The 15,663-nt window shown below is 35.8% G+C and overlaps 1 protein-coding gene across 11 annotated transcripts in view; it reads right to left on the bottom strand.

The window, feature by feature from the left end:
* The window catches only part of DIAPH3 (diaphanous related formin 3), a 506,600-nt gene that overhangs the window by 11,817 nt on the left and 479,120 nt on the right, over positions 1-15,663 (bottom strand). Inside the window, exon 28 of one of the 11 annotated variants that reach the window (XM_049099480.1) lies at positions 8,608-8,672. The exons of the other annotated variants lie outside the window; for them this stretch is intronic. Coding sequence (XP_048955437.1) covers positions 8,623-8,672 — 50 coding nt within the window. The 3' untranslated portion in view covers positions 8,608-8,622. Of the gene's footprint in view, positions 1-8,607; positions 8,673-15,663 lie in introns of those variants that run through there. 11 annotated transcript variants of the gene reach the window in all.

Raw genomic sequence — 15,663 nt, forward strand, 5'->3', positions numbered from 1 at the left:
AAAAATTTCGTGAGTAAAAGTAAATATACAGAAGAAATAGTACAGCAGTCACTTATAAAACTAGCATAAATATTCAAAGACAAAGGCAATAATACTAATTATATGTAAACAACTGGTAAAAGGAACTTGCAGAATAAAAATATGTAAAACATGACAACATATACGTAAAACATGGAAGCAGGGAGTAAAAATGAAGTTCTTTTAGAATGTGTCCAAACTTAAATAGCCATCAACTAAATGTAGACTGCTATACACTTAGGATGTTACACATAAACCTTATGATAACCACAAACCAAAAACCTGTAATAGATATACACAAAATAAAAAGGAATCCAAGCATTACATTACAGAGTCATCAATCACAAGGAAAGAGAGTAAGAAAAAACAGAAGTACAAAAACAACCAGAAAATAACTAACAAAATGGCAATAAATATATACCTGCCGAATTACTTATAAATGGTCTAAATGTTCCAATAAAAATACATAGCATGGTGGAATGGAAAACACCAAGACTCATTTATGTACTGTCTACAAAAGGTTCACTTCAGGCCTGAAGACACATATAGACAAAGTGAAGGTGAGTTAGGGACAAATGGGGCAAGGCAGGGCTAGATAGGGGGCCATGGAAGCAGGTTCACAAAAATCCCAAAAATACTGAGGTGGAAGAAACCAGAGATAAGGGAACAAGCCAGACCACCCTGCCCTAAGTATAGGCTGGGAGGGTGTCTTGTTATAACAGCTACTTGTAACCAACAAAAAGTCATCAGTCTCTAAAAAAGAAGTAAGCCATTACAGATGTTATCACTAGTCCTTACTTGATGGTGATATCATCCACCATGGTGGATATGTTAAAAGGATTTAGGTTTGGGAAGCCTGGGTGGCTCAGAGGTTGAGCATCTGCCTTTGGCTCAGGGCATGATCCCAGAGTCCTAGGATGGAGTCTCATATCGGGCTCTCTGCATGGAGCCTGCTTCTCCCTCTATCTATGTCTCTGCCTCTCTCTCTGTGTGTCTCTCATGAATAAAAAAATAAAATCTTAAAAAAAAAAAGGATTTAAGTTCTCTGATTAGGCTCTCAATAAAAGACCAACCCTACAAGCCCTCAGTGGCAACCCTGTCAGGACCCCTCTCATTCCTGAGAGCTTTCTCTGTATCTTTACCTAATAAATTTCTATCTCTTTACTCACTTTCCTGTGTCTGTGAGATTCATTCTTCGACTCTGTGAGTCAAGAACCAAGCTCTCCCATATCAAAGGGATGGAAAAATACATTTCATGCAGATGGACTCAGGGGGAAAAAAAAGGTAGTAATACTTAGAAAAAAATGGACTTTAATAAAACAAAGACTACAATAAGAGACAAAAAAAAAGGGGCATTGTACAATGATAAAGATATCCATCTAACAAGAAGATATAACAATTGCTTAACTATCTATGCGTCCAACATTGGAGAATCTAAATACATAAAGCAAATATTAACAGAAATAAAGGGAGAAATTGACAGTACAATAATACTAGGGGCCTTTAACACCCCACTTATATGAATGGAGAAATCATCCAGGCAGAAAAATCAAGGCACATGGAACATTCTCCAGGATAGATCACATGTTAGGCCACAAAACAAGACTCAATATAATTCAAGAAGATTGAAACCCAAAGTAAGTCTTTTCTAACCACAATGGTAGGAAACCAGTAATCAATTAGAAGAAAAAAAACAAAAAACAAAAAACAAAAACACAACTGGGAAAAACATGGCAGGCTAAACAGTATGCTAATAAATAACCTAAGAGTCAATGAAAAAAAGCATAAAGGAAATAAAAATAATAGAGGCCAATAAAAATGAAAACACAATGCTTTAAAATCTTTAAGACACAGCAGGAACAGTTCTAGGAGGGAAATATAAACAGACCTACCTCAAAAAAAAACAAGAAAAAGCTCAAATAAACAATCTAACTTTGCACCTAAAGGAACTAGAAAAAGAATAAACAATGCAGAAGAAGCATTTAACAACATTCAGTATCTGTTTATGATAAAAAACTTTCAACAAGGTGGGCTTAGGGTGAACATACCTTAACATAATAAAGACCATATATGACAAACACACAGCTAATATCATACTTAATGGTGAGAAACTGAGGGCTTTTCCTCTAAGATCAGGAATGAGACAGAATGTCCACTCTCACTATTTTTATTGGTGGAAATAAAAGTTCTAGCCACAACAATCAGACAAGAAAAAGAAATAAAATGATCCAAATTCATAAGGAAAAAGTAAAATTGTTACTATTTGTAGGTGACATGGTACTATACATAAAAAACTCTAAAGACTCCAACCAAAAACTATTAGAATAAACCCAGTAAAGTTGCAGAAAACTTAATATACAGAAATCTGTTGTTTGTATACATTAATAATAGAGTAGCAGAAAAAGAAATTAAGAAAACAATTCCACTTACAATTGCACTGAAAATGAAATACATAGGAAAAAACTAAGGAGGTGAGAGACTGGTACTCTGAATACTATAAAACACTGATGGAAAAAAAACTGAAGATAGGGTGCCTGGGTGACTCAGTTGGTTAAGGGCTCAACTCTTGGTTTCAGTTCAGGTCAAGATCTCAGGATCCTGAGACCGAGTCCCACGTTGGGCTCTCTCCTCAGCAGGGAGTCTACTTTTCCTCTCTTTCTGGCCTTCCCCTGCACATGCTTTTGCTCTCTAAAATAAATAAATCAATCTTAAAAAAAAAATGGAAAGTGACACAAATGGGAAGACATAGCATTCTCATGGATTGGAAAATTTATTGTTAAAATATCCATACTTCTTAAAGCAATCTACATATTCAAAGTGATCCCTATCAAAATGCCAATAGCATTTTTCACAGAACTAGAACAAATCATCTTAAAATTTGTATAGCCCCACCAAAGACCCCAAATAGTCAAAGCAATGTTAAGAAGAGCAAAGCTGGAGGTACCACAATCCTAGACTTCAAGATATACTACAAAGCTATAATAATCAAAATAGTATGACACTGGCCAGAAATAGGCAAAGATCAATGGAACAGAAGAGAAGCCCACAAATAAATCCATGCATATATGGTAAATTAATCCATGACAAAAGAGGTAAGAATATAGGGTGTGGGAAACAGTCTCTTCAGTAAATGGTGTTGAGAAAACTGAACAGCTACATGCAAAAGAATGAAACTGGATCACTTTCTTACATCATATACAAAAATAAACTAAGAAAAAATTAAAGACCTAAATGTGAGACCTGAAATCATAACACTCCCAGAAAAAAACATAGCAGTAATCTTTTGGATATTACCCTTAGCAAATTTAGCTAAATATGTCTCCTCAGGCAAGGAAACAAAAGCAAAAATAAACTACCGAGACTAAACCAAAATAAGAAGCTTTTGCACAGCAAAGGAAACTGTCAATAAAATGGTAAGGCAATCTACTGACCAGGTGAAGATACTGGTAAATATATATCCAATAAGAGGTTAATATCCAAAATATATAGAACTTTCACAACTCAATACCAAAAACCCCAAATACTCTGATTAAAAATTGGTAGAGGATCTGAATACATATTTTTTTTAAAGAAAATATACAGATGGCCAACAGATATATTCACCATCATTATTTATCAGGAAAATGCAAGCCAAAACACCCAGATATCACCTCATTCCAAAACCAAGAAATAACAAGTATTGGCATGGACGTGCACTGTTGGTACACAACAGTCCAAATTGGTATAGCCACAGTACAAAACAATATGGAGTTTCTTCAAAAAATTAAAAACAGAAATAGCACATAACCTGGTAATCTCACTATGGGAGAAAACAAAAATACTAACTCAAAAAGATCTATGCATCCCTTTGTTTATTGCAGCATTATATGCAATAGCCAAGATATGGAAGCAAGCTAAATGTCCACTGATAGAAGAATAGATAAAGGAGCTGTGGTTTATATGTGTAGTAGAATACTACTCAGCCATATAAAAAAGAAAAAGGAGAGATCTTGACATCTGAAACAACACAGATGGATTTGGAGGGTATTACGCTAAGTGAAATGAGTCGGAGAAAGACATATGATTTTACTAATCTGTAGAATCTAGAAAACAAATGAATGAACAAACAAACAAAAAAGTATTAAAAGACCCATAAATACAGAGAACAAACTGAGAGTTGCCAGAGGGGAGGGGTAGGGAGATGGGCAAAATGGGTTAAGGGGAGTGGAAGGTACAGGCTTCCAGTTACAGAATGAATAGGTCACAGGGATAAAAGGCACAGCATAGGGAATATATAGTTAATGGTATTATAATAGTGTTGTAGGATGATAGATGGTAGATAACTTATGATGAGCACAGGATAACCTAGAGAGTTGTCAAATCACTGTTGAACAGCTAAAACTAATGTCGGATTGTATGTCAACTATTCTTCAATAAAAATAACATACCAATTTCAAGGAGGAAATTATCAGAAAAAAATAAAAACAAAAGGAGACAGGGTTATTCTAAAACTTAGGCAAATGAAAAACCTCATATCTTTCCCACAAATATTAATAAAAGGCTTTTGCCATCTAAGCAGGTGACACATCAAATTATTCTATCTGCCAGAAACGTAATTTGGATTCGACCTTTTTTGTAACTAATGGTTATAAGTGGAAGGTACAGGTCTCTGTGTTCGTCTTTGTTTGTTTCCTTATATATGTGCTATAGGGCTGTGGTATTTTCTACCTCTGGATAGTATTACTAAAATTAATTTGTAAAAGAGCTCTATGTAATTGGCTTGAAGAGAATTAAGCACTTAAGTGCATTAAGGACTCCTAAAACTCTCAGAAATATAATAGAAACTAGTCCAAATGCTTTTAAAGTTCATGTGATCTGAGATAATCTTTGGTAAATAGAAGTTAGTTGAAATTTGTTGGATTAATTAAAATAGATATGTCTTCAAATTATCAGCATTAAAATTAATGTAGATATATAACTTTATTCTACTTGGGTTTATTAGTCAAATTGGGTCATATTATCTCTGTTAGAAAATTTGTCAGCAAGAAAGAACAAGGGGTGATGGTTGAGTTTGTCTCTGGAGGTTTTTGTAATTTAAACATCATTTTTGAGAACAGTGATTTAAATAGATATAAAAGGGGAAAAAAGGTTTTAGGTCAACTTTTCAATAGTGTCCCCAAATCTTTTTGATAGCCTAAAACCTTAAGGTTTTCCTAAGTTAATTTAAATGATGGATAGTAAAAAAAAAATAAAAATAAAAAATAAATGATGGATAGGCATTAGACATTGACATTTTTTTCCAAAGAAGATTAAATACTGAAACAAATACTGAACACAGGTTTACTTGCTTTTGGCTTCCTTTCACAGAGGAACTAAAGATATTTGGGTCTATTAGTAAACATGTTTTGTGCCACACTGAAGAAAGCATATGTTTCTACAAATTAATTTTTTTTTTATAATTTGTCAAGCCACAGAATGCTCATGTAAAAGTTCACAATTGCTTACTTCTTTATTTTCACTAAAAATTGCAGTTTTTCGTGTTAAAAATACCAATATATGTAATTAAAGCTGCTAGAAATAATAAGGGAAACATCTCCATATGTAAGAAAAATAGGATGTGTGTTTTCAGTAAAAGAGGGTCTGGAAAATGGAGATGTATTTTTGCTAAAGAAAAAGTAATTTTGTCCTAAAGTGAGACTAGTTATTTTGGAATGGGAAAGAGTAAAAAAATTGGACAAAATTGTAAAAGGTTTGAATCTTAGGAGAAAGGAATCTTGGGAAAGGAATTTTATGGCAGTCAAGCTGGCTAAGATTTGTACAATTTGAAGTTTTAATATCAAAAGTATACTAGTGCAAAATTATAACTGGCTTTCTGCTAAAAGGACAGTTTTCCTGAACTTTGAGTCTGCTTTTGGTAATGGATTGTGAAAATTTCTTTATCTTTTAAGAAATCTGCATTAGAAGCAAAGATTTTATATCTTAAAATAATTTATTGTGTGTGCTTCATGATAAACTATATCTTTGGGTCTTTGATTTCTTTTCTTTTCTTTTTTTTTAAGATTTTATTTATTTATTCATGAGAGACACAGAGAGGCAGAGACACAGGCAGAGGGAGAAGCAGGCTCCATTCAGGGAGCCCAATATGGGACTCAATCATGGGACTTCGGGATCACATTCTGAGCTGAAGGCAGATGCTCAACTGCTGAGCCACCCAGGCGTCCCAGGTCTTTGATTTCCTAAGAAAAACTGAGTCTTCTAAATTCCTAAAGTCTTCTAAGTTCCTATGTCCTGCTACAATATTATCATAATTCCAGTTATCATTTTAAAACGTGTCACAGAAACAACCAGATTTCCTTGTCAATTTCACTATAATCAACTCTCATCACATCTTTAACAATGGGAATTTTTAAAGTATTTTGTCATTTGCAGACAGTTATTGTTTTACTCAGATGCTTTCGCAAAAGTGTTCCTGAAAAATTGCTTCGTCTTCAAGGAGATTCATATAAAGCATTTTGACAAGTACAGGTTTCTGATAACTTTAGGATCATAAAAATTGAGCTGGGTAAGAATTTTCAGGACAGAAAAATCAGATTCAAGCAGAACAAGTAATTAATACATAGGACTGAATGAACTAAAGGAAGATGATTCTAACTCTTTATGATGTTTTGTTTGAAACATTGCTGGTTCTATCATGTTTTGCTATTTTCAAATTTAAGGAAATCTTTTTTTAAGTGACCTATGACAGCAATTTATTAAAATATACCTTTTTAAAAAAAATTATTTATTTGTGAGAGAGAATGAGAGAGTGCACAAGCTGTGGGGAGGGAGAGGGAGAACCTCTGAAGCACTCTGTGGTGGGCTTGGAGCCTGACCCTAAGATCACGACCTGAGCCAAAATCAAGAGTCAGACACTTAACTGAATTTGGAAACTCTTGAATATTTTTTACATGGCAATATAACTGCTTATCTGCATAAATGCAGTAAGAATCTGTTCTCCTCATAACAGGATACAACTAGAAACATTGGCTATACTGGCAGGGCTTTGACTGGAATGCCATATTTAAAAGAAATGTGGGTAGACTGAGATATGACTAGACAGCTTTGAGGAAATACCTGGAAAGATCAACCTGGTATCTTGCTTTGAGGATTCCTGGCACTACCTTACCAGGTCAATAAGAATGGTCACTGCCTGGCAGGCCCAGGAACCTTGGGATATTTGCAGGGAGCTTGAGAAGAGCGGAATTCACTCAAACTACAGATTTTGTAGGTAAAATCTAATAGCTTTTAAGAGGTCTGAGATCCCTTCTGAAAAGTTCCATCAAAGCAGTCTTAAAAAAAAAAAAAAAAAAAAAAAACTTATATGGCCAATCACTATCCTTCCACCCTTTTGATTTGGAATAATTGAGAACAAAGACTGTCCTTGAATCTCTTTGGAAAGGCTTACACTAGATCCCCTTCACTCCCTAGATGGCAGCTGAACTCCAGGGACTTGAACTTCAGATATACATCTCACAGCCAGGGCAGGCTCCACCTGGCATGTGGTCCTGTGGAGATGCTGGAGACCTCTGAATCAACTTGATGAGGAAGAGCAGTAGCCCACATCAAGGTCAGACTGCTTCTTCCAAAGATGCTACATCAATACTTCCTACTTTAAACAGAAAATGCTGTTTTCTTTTCTTTCCTTTACTCTGACAATGGCCCTGAAAGAACTATCACCCACACCTCCCGGGCCATTGCTAAGAAGGAGTAACTTTTCAGACTGCTGGATTTGTCCTCAAAAACTCCAATCTGTTCATGATGCTAGAACATATTAAATACATTTTGTGCCCCTACAGAATTTATATTTGACTGTTGGTATTCTCATTCTCCCTGGGCATTAGGAATGCTTAGGTGGCTGACACATACTGGGCAATGCCTCTGAGGTTTTGAATTGCCTCCTAACCGTTCATAAACAGAGTAGGACATCTCATTGCTCAACTCCCCTGAATTTACAATGTCAAGTTAGAAAAGACCTATCAGGAAGAGTTTATGACTAGATATTTGCTTGCTTGGACAGGTCCCCTACTTTCCTGGTTAGGAGTGAATTTAAATGAGGCTATGATCTGGAACTCCTCCTTAATTCTTGACAAGTACTGCAGAATCTGCTGCTAAAGCAATAGAGTCTTAGACTCCTTGGTCTAGATCTTGATTCTGGGATAGTTCCTGATTATCTTCAAAGAAGGAGGTATCTGTGCTGTGGCCATCACGCTGCACTTTGATTAACCCTTCTGGGGAAGTTGAAACTCAGTTACATAAGATCATTGAGCAAGCCATGTGAGGTACTTAGATATCAATAAAGAGATATAGATAAAAAACAAATTAAAATTTGCTAAGAATTGAATAGAGATGTGGGAAAAAGGGAAGCAAATATAAAGAGGGACATTCAAACAGATTATATATCAGAAGGATAAGGAATTGAATGGAAGGTTTCACCTTACTTCACTACAGAAAAAAAGAAGCTGGACTTCACCTGAACACCCTGTAGTCAGGATCCTGCAGCATCTTGAGTTCCTTCCAGTCTTATGAGCAATTAAGAAGGCCTACTATAGGAAATTATAAAATGGAAGTGCTGTCTTGAATTTTTATTTAAAGGGCAATGATATAAGACTGAATAGAAGTATGTATATGATGGGTTTCTGAAAAGCAAAAAAAAAAAACTATAGTTAAATTATGTTGATATAAGACTGAATAGAAGTATGTATATGATGGGTTTCTGAAAAGCAAAAAAAAAACTATAGTTAACTATAGTTAAATTAAACTATAGTTAACTATAGTTAAATTATGTTGAACAGTTCAACCAAGTAAATTTGAAGATGAAACTGGCTTTATTCAGCAATTTATAAATCAGGCAACATCTCATGTAGCACATAGAAAGGAGCTTCTATGAGCTATACAAAACAGGCAGAAAAGGGGAGACACAAGCCATATGTTGTTTTAGGCAAGATCACCTTTTTATTTTTAAGATTTTATTTATTTATTCATGAGACACACACAGAGAGAGAGAGAGAGAGAGAGAGAGAGAGAGGCAGAGACACAGGCAAAGGGAGAAGTAGCTCCATGCAGGAAGCCTGATGTGGGACTCCATCCCAGGACTCCAGGATCATGCCCTGGGCCAAAGGCTGATCTCAACCGCTGAGTCACCCAGGTGTCCCAAGAGACTCTTTCTTTAACTTATTTGATTTTGACTGTTTTGGGTCTTGGGGATCAGGCTCTCAAGTACATTCCAGACATTGGGAATTATCCTACTTAAAATAATTATTGCAATCTCCCTGGAGTGCTCTTTTCTCTCAAAAGCTTTCAATGTAAGTTCCCAGCTACCTACTATCAACCAAATGATCCACTTAAGAATGTCAGAAGAGGAACAAAGAAAACTTAAAAAACTTAAAAAAATTGTGAATCTGAAGTTGTGGCCTGTGAATATCACAAAGATTAAGCAAAACCCATCAGGACCTGTGAATACCACACCGAAGATCAACAAAAGTTGTGAGAACTACAGAGAGGTAGCAGAGAGTGGTACTAAATGCCTTATATTTTGATTGCACTTAAGCAGGATCATCCAGAGCAAGGGGCAACAAAGAATTTTTGAGAAGTTTTATGGTGCAAAAGAGTGCTTTTATTATATCAGAGGGGCAGGACCCTTGGGCAGAAAGAGCTGCACTTGTGATTGTGAGGAGCAACTGATTATATATTTTTAAGTTTGGGGGGAGGTAGAGATAACAAAAGCCTCTAAAGGGATTTTCAGATTTCTGTATGTTAAAGAACACCTATAGGATCCTGGATGTCTGGCTATTGTCAAGATAAAGTTGCTTTTAGTCTCTAGAAAAGCATTAACAGTAAGGCAGCTGAGAGTCCCTTGAGGAATGTCACACTCTGCAGGTGTTAGGTATTTATCAATGGACTACAAGTTGTAAGGAAATTTAATTTTATCTACATTTCTCTCGCCTGAGAAGTCTAATCTACATTTCTCTAGCTGAAAGTCTAATCAAAACTATTAAAAAAGGAAACAAAAGGTCCAAAATGGAGTCACTTGTGGTGGGTGAGTCCCAAGTCAGCAAACCAAAACTTAATACCTAACCTAATAGCAGTCTTAGCCTCACCCAGGAATGTAACCATTAACCAATCAATCTAGAATTATCTGGTCCGCACTAGTGAGGTGGTTTGCCCAATGACCCCTTTCTGTCCCCTTTCAAAGGAAGGTGATCTTGCCTAAAACAATATATGGCTTGTGTCTCCCCTTTTCTGCCTGTTTTGTATAGCTCATAGAAGCTCCTTTCTATGTGCTACATGAGATGTTGCCTGATTTATAAATTGCTGAATAAAGCCAGTTTCATCTTCAAATTTACTTGGTTGAACTGTTCAACATAATTTAACTATAGTTTTTTTTTTTTTTTGCTTTTCAGAAACCCATCATATACATACTTCTATTCAGTCTTATATCATTGCCCTTTAAATAAAAATTCAAGACAGCACTTCCATTTTATAATTTCCTATAGTAGGCCTTCTTAATTGCTCATAAGACTGGAAGGAACTCAAGATGCTGCAGGATCCTGACTACAGGGTGTTCAGGTGAAGTCCAGCTTCTTTTTTTCTGTAGTGAAGTAAGGTGAAACCTTCCATTCAATTCCTTATCCTTCTGATATATAATCTGTTTGAATGTCCCTCTTTATATTTGCTTCCCTTTTTCCCAATCTCTATTCAATTCTTAGCAAATTTTAATTTGTTTTTTATCTATATCTCTTTATTGATATCTAAGTACCTCAAAATTCTTACTCAATGGAATTTTCAACACTTTTGAATATGTATAATAAAGAATTTGGGGGCCTTTGAGGGGCTCAGTCATTTAAGTGGCCGGCTCTTGATTTTGGTTCAGGTCATGATCTTGGGGGTCTGGGATCAAGCCCAGCTTTGGGCTCTGTGCTCACTGGGGAATCTGCTTCAGGATTCTCTTTCCCTCCGCTCCTCCTCCCACTTGCTCACTCTCTCAAATAAAAAAAACCTTAAAAATTTTTTTTGGTTTGCCTTTATCCAGGTTCCTGAGAGGTAGCCTCTAAACCTTTGGAATTTCCAGTGATAGGAGTCTCTTTGCTATTCATGGTAGGCCCCTAGGCATAAACTGGTAATTGTGATTCAGGGTAGGGGGTGGCTACATCAAAAAGACCAATCATATGATTAGAATGTTAGGGTTTTGAGTTAAGTGATATAAACTTGATCTTCTAAGAGAGGAGGAGGGTATAGATGGAGTTCAATCATGTGGCCAATGATTCAGTCAGTTATACCTAAGTAATGAAGCCTCAATACAAAGTCTAGACACTGATGCAGAGTTTTCCTGGTTGTCAATATGATGTGTATTTTCACACACTGATGTCTTGGGGAGAAATAATATATGAGTGAGGACAACAGAAGCTTCATGTTGGCACCCTTATGGAACTCACTCAATGTGTGGTCTTTTTTTGGCTGGTTCTGACTTGTGTCTTTTTTTACTATAATAAAGCTATAATAGAGTAAGCTGAGCTGAATAGTAAGCACCTGAATTCTAGGACTCATTGCAGTGAATTATTGAACCAGAGGGTGTAGTGAAAACCCCTGAATTTATAGCCAGCTAGTCAGAAGTGAGGGTGGCCTGGGGACCCCCAAACTTGCAGCTGGTATCTGAAGTGAGGGCAGTTTTTCAGAGAACTGTGATCTGTAAAGTTTGGACTAACTCTGGGTAGTTGGTATCATAAGTCATTATAGAATGTTATTCATAACTTTTAATAATATATACACTGATAATATCAAAATCATGTTACCTTGATATATGGTTATTCTGTAGTTCTCAAGCATTTTCCCTATACTTTACTCATTTGATTTTTGTAACACTTCCATGAGAGAAGTGATATATTTACCTTGTTTTACATAAAGCTGAATCAGACATAACCTTAAGGCAGAGCCAGAGACAAAACTCTAGTCTTCAGACCACTTGCTAGAATGTTCTCTCATGGTAATGCCCTTTATCATGCTTATTCTCCCACATTTTGATGATTACTTTTAATCTTCTTTGGTAGCTTCTTCCATCTTCCCAGCCCCTCCCAAACACAATGCTATGCCTTCCCCATGTGGCCATTTCTCATGGTTAGATACTCAGCCCCCCACTTTTCTGTCCATTCCACTTTCCCTTCACCAGGATCTCACAGCTCCAACCACCTCTGCCAATAAGACTCTCACACCTGCATCAGCAGCCCTAATGGCAGAGCCTCACTCCTGTGTTCATCTTAGGTTCCTGAAGCATTTCTGCTTTAGATGCTTTACCATTACTTCAAATGACACATTTCCAAACCAAACTTCTGTCCAAAGCAGCTTCCGCTTCATACTAGCATATTAAAACCAACCATAGCATCTGCTTGCCAGTCCTGTTTGTGCCTGACAGCAGTCTCATGCTACTATGCACTTGTGGTCACATTGTGAGCAACTATTAAGAAAATATTTCTCAAGTATGCAATTGCCTGTCAGATAATACCAAATAGTAAATAACTTGATCAGTTGTTCTAGTGTTTCATGAGGAAGAGGTGGAGAAATAATATAATAATAATAAAATAATATAATAATATAATTATAAATAATAACCAATAAGGGATATGGTTTGATATTATAGTTATCGAATACATACAAATATCTGATAAACCCTTTATATGTTATTTAAACATTTTTGCAGCAACTCTAAAAGATAGGTATTAACAACCTGGTCTTATAATTGAGGAAATTGAGGTTTTTTTTTTAATTTTAATTTTAATTTTTATTTATGATAGTCACACAGAGAGAGAGAGAGAGAGAGAGAGAGAGAGGCAGAGACACAGGCGGACGGAGAAGCAGGCTCCATGCACCGGGAGCCGGATGTGGGATTCAATCCTGGGTCTCCAGGATCCCACCCTGGGCCAAAGGCAGGCGCTAAACCGCTGTGCCACCCAGGGATCCCGGAAATTGAGGTTTTAAGAAGTCCATAAACTGTGAAGTCCACAGAGACTCTGCTGTTTGTCTCTGGCAAGCTCAGTTGTAATCTTATACCCCTATGGCTCTGGGGTGCATGATTAGACCACAGAAAATAGACCCACTGCGATATAAAGAACATCTTCACTACAATGAAAACTTGAGGAAAGGCTGATTTCCAGTGCTCATGACTTGGAAGCTATCTGGGAAAATAACCAGCTAAAGAAATACTATGGGACCTAAACATTTCCCTGAGGCCTTCTCTTTTCTTTCTTTTCTCTCTTTCTCAATTTTATTTATTTATTTATTAATGAGAGAGAGAGAGAGAGAGAAAGAGAGAGAGAGAGGGGCAGAGACATAGGCAGAAGGAGAAGCAGGCTCTCTGCGGGGAACCTGATGCAGGACTCTATCCCAGGACACCGGGATCATGACCTGAGCTAAAGGCAGAGGTTCAACCACTGAACCACCCAGTTGCCCCCTGAAGCCATTTGTAAGGAGTTTCTTACAGTGTGTTTTCAAGTATTTTCCTTTACTTCTTATCTTTCCTAATTCAACACCTTTAGATATTTTTAATGTACACATGTTCCTTCTGAACAAGTAATTTATACTATTTTGACTCCATTTCACTTTGATTCATGGAGTCATATAATCTGAGGATTGGAAAGATCTTGGTAGATCTTACTTGGTAGAACCATCTATTCAATGGTTGAATTCAATTTATTCAGCATCCTGTTAAGCGGTCATCTTGTCTAGTCTGAAGATCTCTAGTCAAATTCTCAAGAGACAGTACATTCTTCTTTTGGACAGGTCTAATAATAAAATGTTTTAGCTTACATTTATCTAGTGCTTATTTCCCTGAAATCTTCATCACTGGCCCTACTGATTTTTTTTTCCATTAGGGATGTAGTAAGTGCATCCAATTCCTCTTCCACTCACCAGCCCTTCCAGTATTTAAAGACAATAGTCATAATCCCTAGCCTCCTTGCCAAGCCTAATAGCCAACATTTCTTTGTTCTTCTAGAGATCTTGAGTTGAAGTTATGATTATGTCAATTTATTAGTTAATTCAGTGAGTGTTTAGACACCATGCTAGGTGCTAAGTCGCTGAAACATTTGGGATCCTGTCACTTAAATTATGAAAATACAGAATCATATTCATTTAGTAGTTCAAAATTTTGGAGGGGGAGGAAACAAACCCAACTACCATATCCAAAACCATAAAATAATAGAATTCTATGTTTCATAGAATCATAATTTTGAATACAAACTTTAACAAATTTCAATGTAGACTTAATAGCTGAGGTTGGTTTTCAGTATGTGCCCAATAAAAGTCTGCTTAAACAATCTGTTTTTATTCATGTCAAATTCCATCCTGAGACATTTGTGTTGAAGACCATTTTAAACTCAATTTAATGTATGATCGTATACATAGAAATGTTCCTTTACTTTGCTTCCAGTCTGTTATTAAAGACATATTAGCCATATCTAAAAATAGCAATATGTTCAAAGAGTAGAAAAAACTCCTATCCATGTGAGTCTGACCTAACTTGCTCTGACCTAAGCTCCATGAAGGTAGGGATCCTTGTTTTATTTACTGGTATATTCCAAGTACTTAAGACAGTGCCTGCTTTATGAGTATTCAGTACATGATTTCTTAACTGAACCTAAGCAGGGCCTAATTTTATTATCCTCTTTCACTTAATGTTTTATACCAGTCCTTTCCAAAGAAAATACTTTGGAATAACATTACCTGGGTAACAAACTGAGGACATAACATTTTTGTTTAATATATATTTTTGTGCTTTCTGACCTTTTGAAGACCTAGAATTGAGTCTAGAACAATGCCATCCAATAGAAATATTATGAGAGTCACAAATGTGGGCTACATATGCTACTTAAAATTTTTTAGAGGTTATTTTAAATAGTGGGAAATCATCACCTGAAATTAATTTTAATAATATATTTTACCGAATCAAATGTCAAATAGTATAACTTCAGCATGTAAGCATATTTAAAATACGTTAATGAAATCCTTGGCTTTATTTGTTTTAGGTACTAAGTCTTCAAAATAAAAAATGTATTTTATACTTACAACACATTTCAATTCAGGCTAGCCTCATCTCGAGAAGTCAAAAAGGCTATTATTGGCTACTGTACTGGACTGCAAAAGTCTAGAATCTGGGGTATCTCCAATGCTATATTTTCTGTAGCATTTTTGAGTCAGATCTTTAACCCAACTTGTTCTCTCTTGCTCTCTAATAAAAAAATAAAGTCTAGAAAAAAACCCCAAAAATCAAACCCACCAACCAAACAAAAAAAAATTTAAAGTTCAAATTCGAATCATCCATATCCTAATGGAAACTAACATTGTTCATTTCTCCATATTTACTAAAAATACTTCTATATATTATTTATAAGTCATTATATAAGGATGTATAGTTCATTTGGCTAGAACAGAAGTTACAAAATCAAGATCATAAGCTCACTCCACCCCTGTATAAACTAGCAAACTTGGCTTTGTTCTGTCGTCACAGATTGTACACTAATCGTGGTTGTCAAATAAACAGTATGGTTTGAATTATATAGAGAAATAAATTTCAGGTATAAATACATCCCTAATGCTGAGACACACACACACAAATCACAAAACCTGTAACATATTGAG

Source organism: Canis lupus, chromosome 22, assembly GCF_003254725.2.
Source record: "Canis lupus dingo isolate Sandy chromosome 22, ASM325472v2, whole genome shotgun sequence".
Taxonomy (NCBI): domain Eukaryota; kingdom Metazoa; phylum Chordata; class Mammalia; order Carnivora; family Canidae; genus Canis; species Canis lupus.